Genomic DNA, 18,094 nt, shown 5'->3' on the forward strand with positions numbered 1-18,094 from the left:
ATTCCATCTGAACTGGTCAGTGGTGGCTAGTTCAGTGTTGCACCTGGAGGGAACTGAGAATGATACATGACTTCCTTTTTTTTTTTTTTTTTCAACGTTTATTTATTTTTGGGACAGAGAGAGACAGAGCATGAACGGGGGAGGGGCAGAGAGAGGGAGACACAGAATCGGAAACAGGCTCCAGGCTCCGAGCCATCAGCCCAGAGCCTGACGCGGGGCTCGAACTCACGGACCGCGAGATCGTGACCTGGCTGAAGTCGGACGCTTAACCGACTGCGCCACCCAGGCGCCCCGATACATGACTTCCAAAATAGATCCATTGCTTGTGGGTAGAGGCTTCATCAGATGATGGTGGGGATCTATGAGGCAGGCAAGACCTGAGACATGGTCTGGCAGAAGATGGCTGGCTATTGTCTGGCTCAGCTCTGCCCCTTTAAGATGGGATCCCTGGCTGTGCACCTTGTACAAGGAAAGAATCCAGCCTTGCCGGTTCTCCCCTGGGGTCTCCACCTCTTCTAATTTTTGACCCATTGTTGATTCTCACTTCCCATCTTGGTCTACTTCCTCCAGAACTTATACCCCAGGCTGTTATTAAACTCCCTAGCTTTGTATCGGATTCTTTTGCTTTCCAGTTTTAGTTTTTCCTTTTGACACCGTATGTCCATGGACACTACGGGAAAAAGCTGCCTTTGTTGTTGTTGCTGTTGGTAAGCTTCTTCTTGGAAGAGAAAACCATATAGGCAAAGGGGTGCCCTCAGGGGCTTTGGACAGCTCACCTGGTGACAGGTGTAGTCCCACAGTGAGGAGTCCGGGAGAATGCAGACCAGGGAGATGACGGCAGGAAAGCAGTTGCAATCAGGGAGCGTTAAGGAATGAGGGTGAGCATCATGGTGAATCTGTTGGTTGGGTCATTCATCCATTCATTCAGGAAGTGTTGATCTGGTATGTGCCCGGTGTCATGCAAGGTGCCGGCAGTATACGGGTGAACAATGTAGATATGGTCTCTGTGCAGAGCTTGAGCAAATATTAATGGTGGGTTTGCATAAGTACATGTATCTTATTTAAACTGAAGCAAAGATATAAGAGAATGACTGCAGAAGAGTATGAGGGGACTTTTTGGAGTGATGGAAGTGCTTTTGATCTTGATTTTGGAGGTGGTTAGTGGATTAAAAAAAACCTCTACACTTAAAAAAGTGGATTTTGTGTGTAAATTATACCTTGATAAAAAAAAATCATAGCAACCATCATTCTAAATTTTTAAAAATGTTTATTTATTTTTGAGAGACAGAGTGTGAGCAGGGGAAGGGGAGAGAGAAAGGGAGGCACAGAATCCAAAGCAGGCTCCAGGCTCTGAACTGTCAGCACAGAGTCCGATGCAGGGCTCGAACTCACAGACTGCTAGATCATGACCTGAGCTGAAGTCAGATGCTTAACTGACTAAGCCACCCAAGTGCCCCTATAGCAAATATCATTCTAAACAGCAAAACACTAAAACCCGTTTCAGTAGGAATCAGGAACCAGATAGACATGCCTTTTATTGTCAGAATTGTCCCACACTCTTTAGGAGGGTCTAAGACAAGAACATAAAGTAATTGGCATTAACCTTAAGAAAGTTGAAGTCTTTTATTTTGGAATCGCTTCTTACTGTTGAAATGACTGTATACCCTGGAAACCCAAGAGATTCTAGTGAGGGAGGAAAAAAAAATTATATATATATATGTATATATACACACACACACACACATACACACAATGTTTGGTAAATTATTGACTATGAGATAAATATATAAACACCAATAGACTTGCTCTAATCTTGCAAAAAACACATAGAAATGGAAATTTAAGGGGCACCTGGATGGCTCAGTTGGTTAAGCGTCCAACTCTTGGTTTCAGCTCAGGTCATGATCTCATGGTTTGTGAGTTTGAGCCCTGCATTGGGCTGTGCGCTGACAGCATGGAGCCTGCTTGGGATTCTCTCTCTCCCTTTCTCCCTGCCCCTCGCTTGCACTCTCTCTCTCAAAATAAAGAAAAACATTTTTTAAAAAAAGGAAAAAAAAAAAGAAATGGAAATTTAAGAGACTTCATGTATATTAGAGGCAAAACCCATCAAATATTTAGGAGTAATTTGACAAGAAAGAGCTCCAACGTGGAAAAAACAGAAGATGTTACTGAAGAATATAAAACAAATAGAGAACTTGGGTCAGGTGCCAGACCCTAAGTATTATCTATTGCCATGTAATAAATTATCCCCAAACTATACAACTTAAAACAGTAAACATTTATTGTCTCATCCTATCTGTAGGTCAGGAATCCAGGAGCGCTGAACTGGGTGGTTCTGGTTCACGGTCTCTCATGAGGCTGTGGTCAGGATGTCAGTGTGCGATGCTGTCATCTAAGGTTTGACAGGCTGTGGGGTTTGCTTCTGTGATGGCTCACTCATATAGCTCTTGGTGGGAGATCTCAGTTCTTCACCTCATGGACCTTCGTAGGGCTGTTTGAGTGTGCTCATTGCATGGCAGGTTTCTCCAGAGTGAGTGAAAAGCTGGGGAGTAGCCATAATAAGTCCTGACCAACCTCAGAAATCACACCATCACTTCTGCAATAACCCTATTCAGTGAGAGGGGATTACCCAAAGATGTAAATTACCAGGAGTCAGACATCACTGGGGCCATTTTAGAAGCTAGCTGCTACTGCATCTTAGCTGCAAGGGAAGCTGAGAAAGGGTTTATCTGGCATTTTCAGCTTTTTTTGTGAGGGTTGGGCTCATAAGGTGAGGATAAGAATCTTAAGATGGAGATTCCCCCAAATACAGGAACGGGTTCAGATGATGAACAGTCAAAAGGACTGATAAATGTCCACTGCATGTTTGAATATACAAACAGATCAGTGTAACAACAGAGAGAATCCAGAAATAGATTGCCTCAATTTAATACGTGACAAAAGCAATTTTTCTGTTTAGAGGGGAATGGCTAGTTTACTTCATAAATGATGCTGGCCTTGACTGGTTACCCATCTCCAGCAAAGTGAAGTGGGCTCCTATCTCACACTACATAAAACATATCCCAGCTTAGAAGACAATGACAGCACCTGTGAGCGCACACCAGGGATGTGGGAAACCTTGGCTTGAGCATCCAGAAAATACAATGCAAAGCCTAGGGTGTTTCCCAGGCGGCCTCCTCAGTCGTTCCTGAATTCCAATTTTTGTATTTCTAGCAGTGGCCCTGTCAAGTGCAGCAAATTAATACTGTGCTTTCCTCCAAGAATGCAGGTTCCTGTGGCATAGGAATCAGCAAGTACTTGGAGGGGAAAAGCAAGAGAGAATGTGGGGCTCACTTCTCAACACTTCCTTTCTTTATGGAGTCGTCTCCTCAAATCCTGGTTGCCTGGGTAGCCATCTGATGCCTTTAAGTAAGTTCTCAAGTGTCTGATCCAGCTTCTCTAGTGTCCATCATAGTAAATTGTAAAAGTAGACGTGGCTCAAAAAAAAAAAAAAAAAAAGTAGATGTGGCTCTACCTAGCAGATAGAGAATTCCTTGGTCCTATTTTAATGTGTAAAAAAAAAAAAAAAGATTTTAGGTAAGACAATAAACAGCCATTATTAGGGGCGCCTGGGTGACTTGCTTGGTTCGGCATCCAACTTTGGCAGGTCATGATCTCATGTTTCTTGAGTTCAAGCCCCATGTTGGGCTCTGTGTTGACAGCTCGGAGCCTGAAGCCTGCTTTGGATTCTGTGTCTCCCTCTCTCTGTGCCTCCCCCATTCACACTATGATTCTCTCTCTCTCTCAAAAATAAATTAACATTAAAAAGAATAGCCATAATTATATTCTTACGTTAACTTTTTGGTGGTTTTTCATCAAGCAATTTATGTAATGTTTAATGTTTCCAAGCTGTAGAACTTGCATTATTTTGGCTATAGAACAATAAATGTGTTTCTAAATATATAATGTAATTGCAACTGTAGTTTACATTATATCTTCTTTTTGACCAGTTTTAACTGTGATTTTGGATTATTTGTGATCTTTTCCCTATACCCTGCCCAAAGTGACACCAGATATCTTGCTTGAGAATTGACTTTGGATTTGTAAAATGGTTACCTGCATTTGCTGATAAAATCTCTGGGTGCTGTAACTTTTATTTATGCAGTTAGAAAGTTTAAATCTATTTTTTTGTTTGTTTGTTTTTAACATGAGGCTTGAACCCATGCCCAACATGAGGCTTGAACTCACAACCCTGAGATCAAGAGCCACAGGCTCTACCCATTGAGTCAGCCAGGAACTCCAAGTTTAAAATTTTTTTTTTTTTTAATGTTTATTTTTGAGAGAGAGACAGTGACAGAGCAGGGGAGTGGCAGAGAGAGAGAGAGGGAGATACGGAATCCAAAGCAGGCTCCAGGGTCTGAGCTGTCAGCACAGAGACCAACGCAGGGCTTGAACTTATGGACTGTGAGATCATGACCTGAGCTGAAGTTGGACACTTAACCGACTGAGCCACCCAGGCACCCCTAAACCTGTTTAAATTAAATTCACCCATAATCTTGTAGTTCATATTTTCTTTTTTTTTTTTTTTTCAGAGAGAAAATATGAATGGGAGAAGGGCAGAAGGACAGAGAGAGAGAGAGAGAGAGAGAGAATCTTAAGCAGGTTCCGTGCTCTGCACAGAGCCCAACACAGGCTCGATCCCATGACCCTGGGATCATGACCTGAGCCGAAATCAAGAGTCAGATGCTCAACTGACTGAGCTACCCAGGTACCCCTTTTCTATTAATTAAAAACAAACATCTCCCTAGAGTTTGCTTAATAAAAATAGGTCAGTTAAAAAATATCCACCCAATGTCTTTTATTGACTTTGGACACTAGCAGAAAATAAGAGGAATTGAATTTCAAATAATATTTGTTAAATTTTAATTTGTGGTAAGTTGATATTTTGCATGATCCAATCATACATGTTGATAATTTATGTTAGGACTAAATAGAGTTTTAGAGCTGGAAGGAATCTTGGAAATCATGTTATTCTACAACTCTCCCTTTCAGTTTTATTTATTTAAAAAAATTTTTTTTCCTTAATGTTTTTATTTATTTTTGAGGCAGAGAGAGACAGAGCATGAGCAGGGAAGGGGCAGAGAGAGAGGGAGACACAGAATCGGAAGCAGGCTCCAGGCTCTGAGCCATCAGCACAGAGCCCTATGCGGGGCTTGAACTCACAGACTGTGAGGTCATGACCTGAGCGGAAGTCGGACGCTCAACCAACTGGGCCACCCAGGCGCCCCTCCCTTTCAGTTTTAAATGATAAAACTATTATATTCTCATGGTGTAAAAAAATGCCCAGTTGGTACAGAAAAGTATAAGGTCAAAGGTAAAAGTTCTAGATTCTTCCTACCTCCTCATTCCCATTCTCTAGAAGTCATTACTGATAGAGGTTCCTTATGCATCCTGCCAAAAATTTGTGTGTATTTGTGCAAAAGTACGTGTGTGGTTAAATTAAAGATGAAATTTTTGATTTTTTAAAAAACAAAGGGAACAATACACATTAGCTTATTCTATTTAATACATCTCAGATATCTCATTCCTTTTTAAATCTGCTGTCCTGTTTTTTTTTTCCGTTTTCTTTTTAAATTTTTTTTTAAACATTTATTTATTTTTGAGACAGAGAGAGACAAAGCATGAACAGGGGAGGGTCAGAGAGAGAGGGAGACACAGAATCTGAAACAGGCTCCAGGCTCTGAGATGTCAGCACAGAGCCCAACGCGGGGCTCGAACTCACAGACCGCAAGATCATGACCTGAGCTGAAGTCGGCCGCTTTACCGACTGAGCCACCCAGGTGCCCCAATCTGCTGTCCTGTTTGATAGGCATTGGTATTGTTTCCAGCTTTTGTTGTTACCACGATTAGTGCTGCAGAGAATGCTTTAACATGCACAAGGTTTTGTGTTCGTGCGTGTTTGTCTGGAGGATAAATATATAGTTTGGAATAGTTAGATCAAAGTGTATATACATTCAAAATTCTATGAGTATTTACTAATTCCTCTGAGAAAAGGCTATACCAATTTATGCTCCCATATCAAACCTCCCCCCTGCACATCCCCTTTAAAAATAAAAAATTAAAAAAAAAGCTTAGGAAATTTGCGGTTCTGAGAACTTAGATGAAGTCCCAGAGTTCGGTATTGGCAGAACAAAGTAGAACTCATATTTTAAACATTTATTTTTTTAAAAAAAATTTAATGTTTCTTTATTTTTGAGAGGCGGTGGAGGCGGGAGGAGCAGAGAGAGAGGGAGACACAGAATCTGAAGCAGGCTCCAGATTCTGAGCCGTCAGCACAGAGCCCGACCCGGGGCTCTAGTCCACAAGCCCTGAGATCATGACCTGAGCTGAACTTGGATGCTTAACCAACTGAGCCACTCAGGCGCCCTTTAAACATTTCTTACATTGTTCTAGCCACCTCTTGACTACTGGGAAGAGTTTGAGGGCTTTTTTTAAAAAAGGAAATTTTATTGTGTTAAGATTTCAACAGCCATGAATGTGCATTATAAAAAAGATGGAAAATTAAAAGAAAGGTCAAGGAAGAAAATTGAAATAACCTGTATGCATTAATGAGCTAGATCACTGCTAGCATGTTGGTGTCTGTGTTGAAATTTGACATGTATTTTTATTTATTTATTTTTTTGAGAAAGGAGGAGAGAGAGAGAGAGAGAGAGAGAGAGAATGTATAAGGGAGGGGAGAGAGGGAGAGGGAAATAGAGAATAGAGGGAGAGGGAGATAGAGAATCTTGAGAGAATCAGTTGTGAGATCATGACCTGAGTGAAATCAAAAGTCATATGCTTAACTGACTGAGCCACTCAGGTACCCCAAAATCTAACATATATATATATATTTTTTAATGTTTATTTATTTTTGAGACAGAGAGAGACAGAGCATGAATGGGGGAGGGTCAGAGAGAGAGGGAAACACAGAATCTGAAACAGGCTCCAGGCTCCGAGCTGTCAGCACAGAGCCCGACGCGGGGCTCGAACTCACGGACCGCGAGATCGTGACCTGAGCCGAAGTCAGCCTCTTAACCGACTGAGCCACCCAGGCGCCCCTAACATATATTTTTAAATTAAATGGGGATCACCCAATAATACTATTTTTGGAAATTTCTTTTTCACTTGTCAATATGTGGTAAACAGTTTCCCATGTAAATATTTTTACAAGGTGTCTTTTAATGGATTAACATTGTCTCGTGTCATGACTGTGCTGTAATTGTTTGATTTATTGTTGTTAGACCTTTAGTTTTTTACCAATTTTAAACCATCATAAATATTGCTGCAACGAAAATCCTTATAGATAAATCTTTATATACAAAATGAATTTTTAAAATTGGAAATGCTTGGGGCGTCTTGCATTTTCTATCTCTCTAAAAAAAAAAATTGGAATGCTTGGTAAAAAATATGACATGTTTTAAAAGGATTTTGATACTAAAAATTGCCCCCTAGAATAGTTGTACCAATTTACATTCCCACCAATGGACATTTTAAGCATAAGAAGCTTAAAAAAATCTGGGGCTGTCAAGGGTAAAATTACCAAAGTTAGGTAATTTGAATATAGAAATTTCTAAGCCTTAAAATATTGAGAGAAATTTCTGTAAAAGGTCAGAGGAATTTCTGACCAGTTAATAGATATTCTCATAACTTTTAGTTATAAAGGGCAGTGATCCATGGAGTAATACTGTTGAGGCTGCTGTATCACAAAATACGAAGGCAAACATGTTATAAAGGTAATATTAACTTTGACAACAATAGGAATAGCAAACATTGAGGGCTTAGTATGTACCTTGTAGATTACAAAATATAAAACAGTGATAACTTGCTTGAGAAATCTTAAGTAAGGATATTATTAGAGGTCCATTTTAGAAGTGCTAAGGGGCGCCTGGGTGGCTCAGTCGGTTGAGCGTCTGACTTCGGCTCAGGTCATGATCTCACAGTTTGTGGGTTCGAGCCCCACGTCAGGCTCTATGCTGGCAGCTCAGAGCCTGGAGCCTGCTTCAGATTCTGTGTCTCCTTCTCTCTCTGCCCCTCCCCCACTTGTGCTCTGTCTGTCTCAAGAATAAATAAACATAAACAAATTTTTTTAAAGAAGTGTTAAGACAAATTTTTATTAAAAAAAAAAAAGCTGGGGCGCCTGGGTGGCTCAGTCGGTTAAGGGGCCGACTTTGGCTCAGGTCATGATCTCGCGGTCCGTGAGTTCGAGCCCCGCGTCGGGCCCTGTGCTGGCAGTTCAGAGCCTGGAGCCTGCTTCCGCTTCTGTGTCTCCCTCTCTCTGACCCTCCCCCGTTCATGCTCTGTCTCTCTCTGTCTCAAAAATAAATAAACATTAAAAAAAAAAAAAAAAAGCTTATCAGGTGCTTATTATGCAAAGTCTCATTTAACCCTGTCACATGGGTGTGGTCATCATTTCCAGATTTACAGGTGCAGGTCCTAGTGACAGAGTCAGTTTGAGGCAGGGTTTATATGACTCCAAAATTCATGCTCAACTTCTAGGAGTGTATCCACCATGATGCCCCTTGCTGCTGTCAGATGGGCCAGGGACAGATATTAAATAACTTTCATTTCCTGGTGTAGATGTTGGACCTTTCAATTCTGCTTCAATCTTTTTGATTCTGCCAAGAGAAAGTTAATTTGGTACAAGTTTGTCTTAAATGTCTCTCTAATAAGTACATGTTAATCTACCTTTTCAATAAAAAGAGAAGTGTATCTAACTAGAATTTTTTCACACTGTTTTTTAATGCATTTATTTTTATGGCTACTATCTATTTGTGGCATATGATAAGGGTTTTCCACTTATGGTAATAATGAAGTTTCTAGTTAAAAGTTTTTTGACTTAAATTGCCTTAAAGTAAAATTAAAAGTCACATCTTACTTTTCTATATCTTCTTTCCACTCAAAAATGACTCCTTCCGTTTAGGTCTCCTCTACTCCCCCTCCCCGCTCCATTAATCCCCTATTTTGGCAAAAACTGGGAAGGCTCTTTATTAGCAGTTCTGGAGCAAGATGTGGAGATGATTATTATTATTATTATTATTATTATTTTAATGTTTATTTATTTTTGAGAGAGACACAAGATGCAAAGGAGGGACAGAGAGAGGGAGACAGGATGTGAAGTGGCTCCATGCTGACAGCAGAGAGCCTGATGTAGGGCTCAAACTCAAGAACCACAAGATGATGACCTAAGCTGAAGTCCCCAAGTCCAGTGCTAAATGGACTGAGCCACCCAGGCGCCCCTGGAGATTGTTATTTTTATTTTCTTTTATTTTAGGATTTTATTTTTAAGCAATCTTTACACCTAAGGTGGGGCTTGAACCCATAACCTCAAGACCAAGAGTCACACGCTCCACCAAATGAGCCAGCCCAGGGGTCTCTAGAGATTTTTTTAATTTAAAAATTTAATTATAAAATAATATAGCTAGGGGCGCCTGGGTGGCGCAGTCGGTTAAGCGTCCGACTTCAGCCAGGTCACGATCTCGCGGTCCGTGAGTTCGAGCCCCGCGTCGGGCTCTGGGCTGATGGCCTGGAGCCTGTTTCCGATTCTGTGTCTCCCTCTCTCTCTGCCCCTCCCCTGTTCATGCTCTGTCTCTCTCTGTCCCAAAAATAAATAAACGTTGAAAAAAAAATTAAAAAAAATAAATAAAATAATATAGCTATAATTCACAGCCTTTTTTTTTTTTTTTTTTTTTGGAAAAGCACTTGTTAGCATTGAATGAACCTCCCCCCATGGTGCCTTCAAGATGGCAGGCACCATGTTTTGGGAGCTTTCCTTTCCCCAAAACTTTGTAGTAGCGCCATCGCATCACATCAATGATAGGAGCAGCTCCTGTCTTGTTTTCTTTTTGGCAGCATTTACCCATGTCTGCTCACTGCCCAAGGTCCACAGTTTGTCAAGGTTGACAGTTGGGCAGAAGCTCTTTAAGTGGTGATGCCTCATGCCAACTTTCCCAAAGTAACCTGGGTGATATTTGTCAAAGTTGGTCCCGTGGTGATGCATGCCACCAGCATTACCCTGGCCTCCTGGGTGCTTCTGGTGCTGTGAGACTGCCGTGGCCGTGGCTCACGTGCCCCTGGCTCATGTGGCCCTGGCTCACGTGGCCCCGACGTTTCTGGGTCTTCCTCCGTCTGGATGGCATGTCCCTGGATGGCAGCCCAGAGGTAAGAGTACATTTTGATTAGAGAAATAGATATGCTGCAATCTGCCATAATTAGCCATTCTAACACAGCTACCATATCATTTTTCTTTTCTGTTTTTCCCTCATGTGCATTTCTTCTGATAATAATAGTTAACATTCATTGGATATTTGTTACCGACACTGTTCGTAGCATTTTGCATCTAATAACTTGTTTGATCTTCTCTAGTATTTTATGATATGGATCCTGTCATTCCTATCTTGCAGATGAGGACACTGAAGCATGGTGAAATTGAGAAACTTACTATAAGAACCCGAATCCAGGGAATCGGTCTTCTGAGCTTAGAGCTTTCGTTCACCTCTGTAGTGTGCTGTTTCCCATACTTAGCTGCATTTTGTTGACACTGTTGTTATTATGGCCTATGCTTTTTTTCTTGCCTTTTCACCCAACCATTATAAATATTTTCCTCTTGCTAGTTCTCAGATTTTTTTAAGAATTAAACTTATTTCAGGGGCGCCTGGGTGGTGCAGTCGGTTGAGCGTCCGACTTCAGCCAGGTCACGATCTCGCGGTCCGTGGGTTCGAGCCCCGCATCGGGCTCTGGGCTGATGGCTCAGAGCCTGGAGCCTGTTTCCGATTCTGTGTCTCCCTCTCTCTCTGCCCCTCCCCCGTTCGTGCTCTGTCTCTCTCTGTCCCAAAAATAAAATAAAAAAGTTGAAAAAAAAAATTTAAAAAAGAATTAAACTTATTTCAGTATAAATTACATAAAATTTAGATGAACCCATTTTTAAAAATGTTTTTATTTTTGAGAGAGAATGAGCGCGCACGTGAGTGGGGGTGGGGCAGAGAGGGGGACAGAGGATGAGAAGCAGGCTCTGCGCTGACAGCAGAGAGCCCAATGAGGGGCTCATATTCACGAAGCAGGAGATCATGACCTGAGCCAAAACCAAGAGCCATGAGATCATGACCTGAACTGAAGTCAGACACTCAACCGACTGAGCCACCCAGGCACCACTAAACGCACCCATTTTAAATGTTCAGTTGGTGAATTTTGATGAATGCCTCTACCTAATCACCACTATAATTAAGATATAGAACATTCCCATTGCCCTAAAGAGTTCCCTTGTGACTCTTCCAAGTTATTTCCATCCCCTGCCCCTCCACTAGGCAAGCGATGCCTTCTTACTGATTTCTATCACTGCTCTAATTTTCTTCTCTTCCACCCATGAGTTTACAATTAGAAATGTAGTGTGTAATTCCCAAAACTTGTGAATTTTTTAGGTATCTTTCTGTTATTAGTTTCTAATTCAATTCCATGGTGGTTAAAGAGGGTACTTTATATGATTTCAGTTCTTTCAGATTTGTTGAGTTTTGGTTTATGGCATAGAATGGAGGTTGGCAAACATCGTTTAAAGGGCCAGAAAGAGGGGTGCCTGCATGGCTCATTTGGTTGAACATCCAACTTTGGCTCAGGTCATGATCTCAGGGTTCGTGGGTTAGAGGCCTATGCTGGGCTTTGCACTGACAGTGTGGAGCCTGCTTCGGATTCTCTGTCTCCCTGTCTCTCTGTGCCTCTCCTGCTTGCTTTCTCTATTTATCTCCCAAAAATAAATAAACAATAATAAAATAAAATAAAAATAGAGCGCCAGATAGAAAATATTTCAGACTTTATACTCAAAACCTCCTCACAGGCTCAACTTCTCAACTCTGCTGTTATAGCATGAAATATATATGAATGGGAATGGCTGTGTTCCAATAGAATGTTCTCTATAAAAACAGGTTAACAGATGGGCTTTAACTTCCGGTCTGTAGTTTGCTGACCCCTGGCCTAGCATATGATCTATCTTGGTGCTTGTTCTACGTGCACTTGACAAGAAATCAGTATTCTGCTGTTGTTGGGGGAAATATTAAAAAAAAAATGTCAGGTTGTTTGATGGTGTTTTTCAGATCTTTTGTATCCTTACAGATTGTTTGTCTTCTTGAACTATCGATTAGTGAGAGAAGAATGTTGAATCTCTGACTATATTAAGGGTTTGTCTGTTTCTTCTTTCTGCCAGTTTTTGCTTTGTGTATTTTGGAGCTCTGTCGTTAAGTGCATACACTCTTAAGATTGTTAGGTCTTTTTGGTGGACTCCTTTATCATCATGTAACGTCACTCTCTATTCTTAGTAATACTCTTTGTTCTGAAGTCTACTTTTTCTTTTTTCTTTTTTGTGTATTTTTGAGAGAGAGAGAGAGTTTATGTGCGAGCGAGGGAGGGGCAGAGAGGGAGACATAATCAGAAGCAGGCTCCACACTGTCAGTGCAAAGCCCAACTCGGGGGCTCAAATCCATGAACCATGAGATTTGAGCCATCCAGGTACCCCAGACTTTTTCTGATATACTCTAGTTCGCTTAGGCTTTACGCTCCCATACTGCCTGAAGTCTAATAACTGAAAAAAGCTATTTAATGTGTTTTGCCAGTTTTCTAATTTTCTGAAGAAGATAGATAAGTCTAGTCCCTCTCGTTCTATTATGGCTATAAGCAGAAGTCCATAACTGTCTTTTTAACAGACGCACAACCTGCCATCCATGGTCGTACTTTTATCCTCTTAGCTAGTCCCTTGGCAAAGACCATTTAGTTTGCTTTCTTTCTTTTACCATTTTTCCTGTCAGAAACAATATAATGAACATCTTTTTTTTTTTTTTTTTAATCGGAAGCAGGCTCCAGGCTCTGAGCCATCAGCCCAGAGCCCGACGCGGGGCTCGAACTCACCGACCGTGAGATCGTGACCTGAGCCGAAGTCGGCTGCGTAACCGACTGAGCCACCCAGGCGCCCCTATAATGAACATCTTAATGGCTATAGTTTTTCACTATTTCGATTAGTTCCTTGGAGTGATTCCCAGAAAGTGGAATCATTGAGTCAAACATTATAAACGCTTTAATATATTTTGAAATATATTGTCACTTGTCTTCTAAATATACCTTCCAATCGCTTTCGGAAATTACCAGTTTACAGTTCCATAGCTATATGTGAGATAAAAGTTTCACCAATGTTTATATACCTATACTTAAAAATCTGTATCATTGCTTTAAACATAAAAAAAAAAAATTCTAGCAAGGTTGCATATGCGTTTATATGTATTCTTGCATTGTTTTTCTTTTTATCTATTTGTGTCTTTTGCTTATATGTCTACTAGGATGTCAGTATTTTTTTTAGAGTAAAGATAAATTTATTTGTGGAAAATATTTTTTACAGCCCATTGATTACCTTTTATGTCTTTTCAAAATGTAACTATATCTGTTTATTTTTTTGGTGATTTCTTCTGTAGCTTGTAAGTTTTAGAAGTCCTCTCCCGGTTTGACAAATATTCAATAATGTTTTCTTTTAATTTGAAAATTATGTTAAATTCTATCATTCGACAAATATTTACCTATCACCCACTCTGGACCAATTATTATGCTAGGTGTTGGGGACATGGTAGAGACCAAAATAGAAATGACCTCTGATTGCACGGACCTAGGAGAAGGTGGATATTTGCAAGGGCTGACAATTTAATTTTAGCCTCCTACATGGCAAGAGAGAAGTCTGTTAATAAAGCACTTATGACGCCTATTCTGTCATTTTGGATAACTTTTTTTTTTTTTTTTTTGGTACAGTAGTGTGAGAGTATGGCTTAAATAAATTTTTCTTTTCAAATTGCCACTTGTTATTACAATATCATTTATTGCATAGGTATTTCCCACTCATTGATTTAAGGTATTTCATGATCTCTATAATATGGAGGCACTATAATATATGTGTTCTGGAGTCAGGCTAACCTGTGTTTAGATCCTGGCTATCCACGCACTAGCCAAGTGACTTTGCACATGCTTATCCTATTTGAACTTCCGTTTCTTCATCTGTAAAGTATGGTGGCAATATTATCTATTATTGAGCTATTGTAACAATTAAAAGCAAAAGGGTTAACACTTTTTAAAAAAGCACTGCATTATTCTTGTCAGATGATCCTGATGAAAAATTGGCCTATACATGATTACACGATGTTTTTCCACAGGTGAAGGCAAAAAACATAACCCAAAAAGCAAAGTTTCATATGGAAATGAGTTTGCATTAAGAAAATGCTCATGAAAGGAGGTCGTTTTTATTGAACTTTTTGCTTCTCAGCAGGGTGCACGCATATCTACATCGTTGTTGGAGGGCGTGTGTTTTATCATTGGCTCAGTGGAATTGAATTCCCAGCTCACGTAGGTGGTTGGAGTTCATGTGAGCCTGCTCAACTTAAGATAAAAAAAAAAAAAATCTCAGAACTCTGTCAAGGCCTTTGATCCTGACTTCCTTGTCTCTCAGATGCCAGGTGCACTACTGGTGTTGGGCCTTGTGACACCTTGATTTCTTCCTCTTGTCCTGACCTCAACTTCATAACCTATTTGCATTCTTGCTTCTGGTCTTGGTCAGTGGTCTTGAGTAAGTCTGCTCCTAGATGCATTAGGCTCATTTTCTGCATTTGTCTTCCTTTTCACCCTCTCAGGAAGTCCCCTTGCATAATCTGCAAATTCACAGGGGGCAGAAGTGGCAGTGGGTGGGGCCTCGTGTCCAGGGCCTGCTCACCTCTGGGCTCTCAGCTCTTCAGCAAAAGCTTTGGGGGAGAACAGGGGAAATGTGAACTTCCTTTAATCCTAAAATGAACATTCTTGTTCTTTTTCTTTTTCAGTCCTAACTTAAACTGGATTTTCAACTCTGATCTGTCCGTTGGTTGGCACCTCTCATCGTCGCATGTCAGTAAGAAAGAAACCCTTTGGGGGAAAGTTTTCAGAGTGTTTGTAGCAAACACAATTAGGAGGAATTCTTAGAAGCAGCGGAGGTCGGCAACTGTGCCAGGATAATTGTTACATTTTAAACACGATGTCATCCCCTGAGCAAAGTGAAATGAGCCAGAAGGCACATGTAGACAGGTATGCCCAATTTGTTTTAAAGCCCCAGAAACCCATTCAGCCTTACATCTGCTCGACTCTGAGTGATTTTCAAGAAGAGAGAGACTTTCTGGCCGACTACCTCTTTCCTCAGCTTGACGAACTCTGCAATTCCCGGGGCACGTATTTCAAAGCCGTGGACCTGAGGTGGTCAGCGTTGAAGGCCCCGCCACCCTCACCCTCCAACCTGCTCGGACAGCATTCTTGTCTCCACTCCCAGTATCTGAAGCTCTGTCTCGACTATGTGAACAGCTGTTTTCCTTTCTTCATCTGCATGCTGGGTCAGACGTACGGGGACTTCCTCCCTGACCATGTGCCTCCAATGCTCTCCAGAGTGACTGACTTGTTCAGTTTATCCACGGTAGAACAGAACCTCTACGTTGCTGCAAAAAATGGTTATCCTTGGGTCCTGGAGAATCCCAACTACAGTTTGACGGAGTTTGAGGTCATCCAAGCAGCATTTCTGAATGAGTCTCCATTTCAGTATTTTTACTTTAGGACTGGAACCATGCTGCTGAAGACTTTAGATGAGGAAAAGGAGGGGCTGTCCTCGGGATCTCTGCTGACTGATGAGGAAAAATTAAGGATTGGAAAGCTTAAGGCCAAGATTATTAGCAAAGGGCTCCGTGTCCCGATTTTATAAAGATCTCCACGAGTTGGGGGACCTGGTTTTCAAGGACTGGTCAGTTGTGATAGAACAACTTTACCCAGCCACTTTAATGATCAGAAATACAGGTTAGTAACTACTGAGAGAGCTAAGTCTATTATCAACATAAGGCTAATATGTTTTGTTACGTCTTCTTTGTAAGAGGAACCTTTAAACAACTGAACATATTCCTTAAACCTTTAAAATCGTTACCATATTCCTGTAACATGCATTTCTCCATTTGGAGATTTTTGAAATGGAAAATAAGAGCAAACGAGGGGTCGTGGAAGACTGTTGAGGAAGTTCAGGAGCTCTGAGACGACCTAAAATATTTGGCAGTTAATGTGGTAGATCTGGAGCAGAGCGTCTCGATCAGGGCTCGTCGTTCCCTGCGGGGCATTTGGGCCAAATCTGAAGACATTCTGGCATCAGAGCCAGGGGATGGTCCCGGTGTCCCAATGGGTGGAGGTCAGGGAAACTGCCACACATCTTACAGCAGACATAACAGCCCCCCATAAGAAAGTGTTTTCCAACCTGAAATGTCAATAATGTCAAGGCTGAGAAACCCCTATTTAAAGGGAAGAGAGCTTTTATTAATTTTTGGGTGCCTTTTGTATGTTTTCACATTTAATCTTCAAGATTTAGCCCTGCAAGGTAGGCACTATAAATCCTGTTTTACAGATGAGCAAATGAAAGCTGCTGTATGGCAGTTAAGTGACTTCCCTGATGTCACATCATTAGCGAGGGATCATTCTGGGATTGGAACCCAGGGCATTTTGACTCCGAAATCCCCCCTCATTTTCTTTCAACCTTACCACTCAGTAATCCATGGACCGGCACTGAGCATCACCTAGGAGCTTTTTAGAAATGCATTCCAGGTCTACTGAATAAGAGTCTGCCTTTTAATAAGATGACCAGGTAAGTTGCATACCCTTTAAAGTTTGATAAGCACAGCTTGCCATTCTGCCTCTAAATGAAGTGATTACATTTATTTTTGAAAGTAGTGACTCATGGACACATACAGAATAAAAGGGGAAGAGCAATATTAGAGAATGGCAGAGGTCTTTCACCTAGACAGACTTTGGGAGGGATCTGTGCTGCCCTTAAAATTATATTTAAAAAAATTAGAATGTTTACACGTATATGTGTGTTTTGCAGGAGGTGGGGGTACGGAGATGGCCTGTGTCTTTGATCAGATTCTCAGAAGGTTCAATGACCCAATGATCCAAAAAAGGTTATGAAGTACCGTTGTAAAGGCCCAATTAATGTGGGCTTGCAACGCGATGGCAGGTGGTACGTTCCCAAATGCTTTTGGGGGGCCAGGCAGGCCGTAGTCCTTATGGTAGGGAGCAGGTGGATTTGTGGTAAACTGAAGGGACAGAGTTGACTCACCTAAAGTCATTCAAATGCAGCGTTGGTGGGGAGGAAGGGGGTGGTGAAATCCCACCTGTGCCCATCAACTCTGCCTACAAGCCAAATCATTTTGGAGTCCTAGAAAAGAATGCTGTGTCAGTCATAACTCTTTGGGTTGCGGGTGACTCAAACTGACTTTAACGAAAAAGGGATTTATTAGGTTATATAAGTTTAAAGCCCAGGATTAGGTCTGGTTCAGCTCAGGCTTCAACCAGTGGCTCCAATGATGTTACCAAGCCCTGGTGTTTTATTATTTCTCAGCATGGCTCTGCTGTCTGATGCTGCTTCAGTTCCTCGGCTCCTCCACCATGGAAGGAAGGTGGCTGTATCAGCTCTAAATTCAAGTCCAGCAGAAATGGTTGAGAGACCTATCACTGAGTCTTTCTGTCCCTGATTAGCCTGAGACCATATGCTTGTATCTGACTTAATCACTGGTGCCACGAGAGTGTGACGCTCTGATTGGCTAATCCTGGGTCATATGTCACCTTGGAGCTGGAGGTAGAGTCAGACCCACTGGAATAACATGAATGGAGAGTTGGGACAGGATGGGATACCAAATGATAATCTGGGGCTGTTACTGAAACTAGAGTAGGTGAATGCGTGTTGAGTGTCAAAAACGATCCTGAATGTTTACTACAAGGTTGGGGTTTTAGAATGTCTAAGGACAGACATGTTCTCAGATCTCAGATTTTTCAGTTCCTAGCTGTGTGTGACCTTGAGCAAATGGCAATATTGGTAAGCCTTAGTCTCTTCTTGTGTATAATGGGTTAACATTAGCCACCTTGAGAGTAATAATGTGTGTAAAATACCTAAAAACAGTGCCTAATGCATATTAGGCACAGAGCAAATAAAGCTAATAAAAACGAATAACCACACACGAGTGCTGGAAGGATATATGCTTTTGGCCAAAGCTTGAAATATGGTTAATGG

The 18,094-nt window shown here is 41.4% G+C and overlaps 1 protein-coding gene and 1 non-coding gene across 2 annotated transcripts in view; both read left to right on the top strand.

The window, feature by feature from the left end:
* The first annotated feature begins 304 nt into the window (after window positions 1-304).
* Window positions 305-18,094, top strand: part of LOC121041016 (putative tetratricopeptide repeat protein 41) — a 76,665-nt gene continuing 58,875 nt past the window's right edge. The window contains 4 exon segments of the mRNA XM_040491836.1: window positions 305-878; window positions 3,262-3,408; window positions 14,847-15,736; window positions 15,738-15,840. Coding sequence (XP_040347770.1) covers window positions 15,038-15,736; window positions 15,738-15,840 — 802 coding nt within the window. The 5' untranslated portion in view covers window positions 305-878; window positions 3,262-3,408; window positions 14,847-15,037.
* On the top strand, window positions 7,902-7,986 carry TRNAR-UCG (transfer RNA arginine (anticodon UCG)). The gene has a single exon. It is a non-coding gene; the product is annotated as a tRNA-Arg (tRNA).

The sequence above is a fragment of the Herpailurus yagouaroundi genome, unplaced genomic scaffold (assembly GCF_014898765.1).
Source record: "Herpailurus yagouaroundi ecotype Mexico unplaced genomic scaffold, PumYag 182, whole genome shotgun sequence".
Taxonomy (NCBI): Eukaryota; Metazoa; Chordata; class Mammalia; order Carnivora; family Felidae; genus Herpailurus; species Herpailurus yagouaroundi.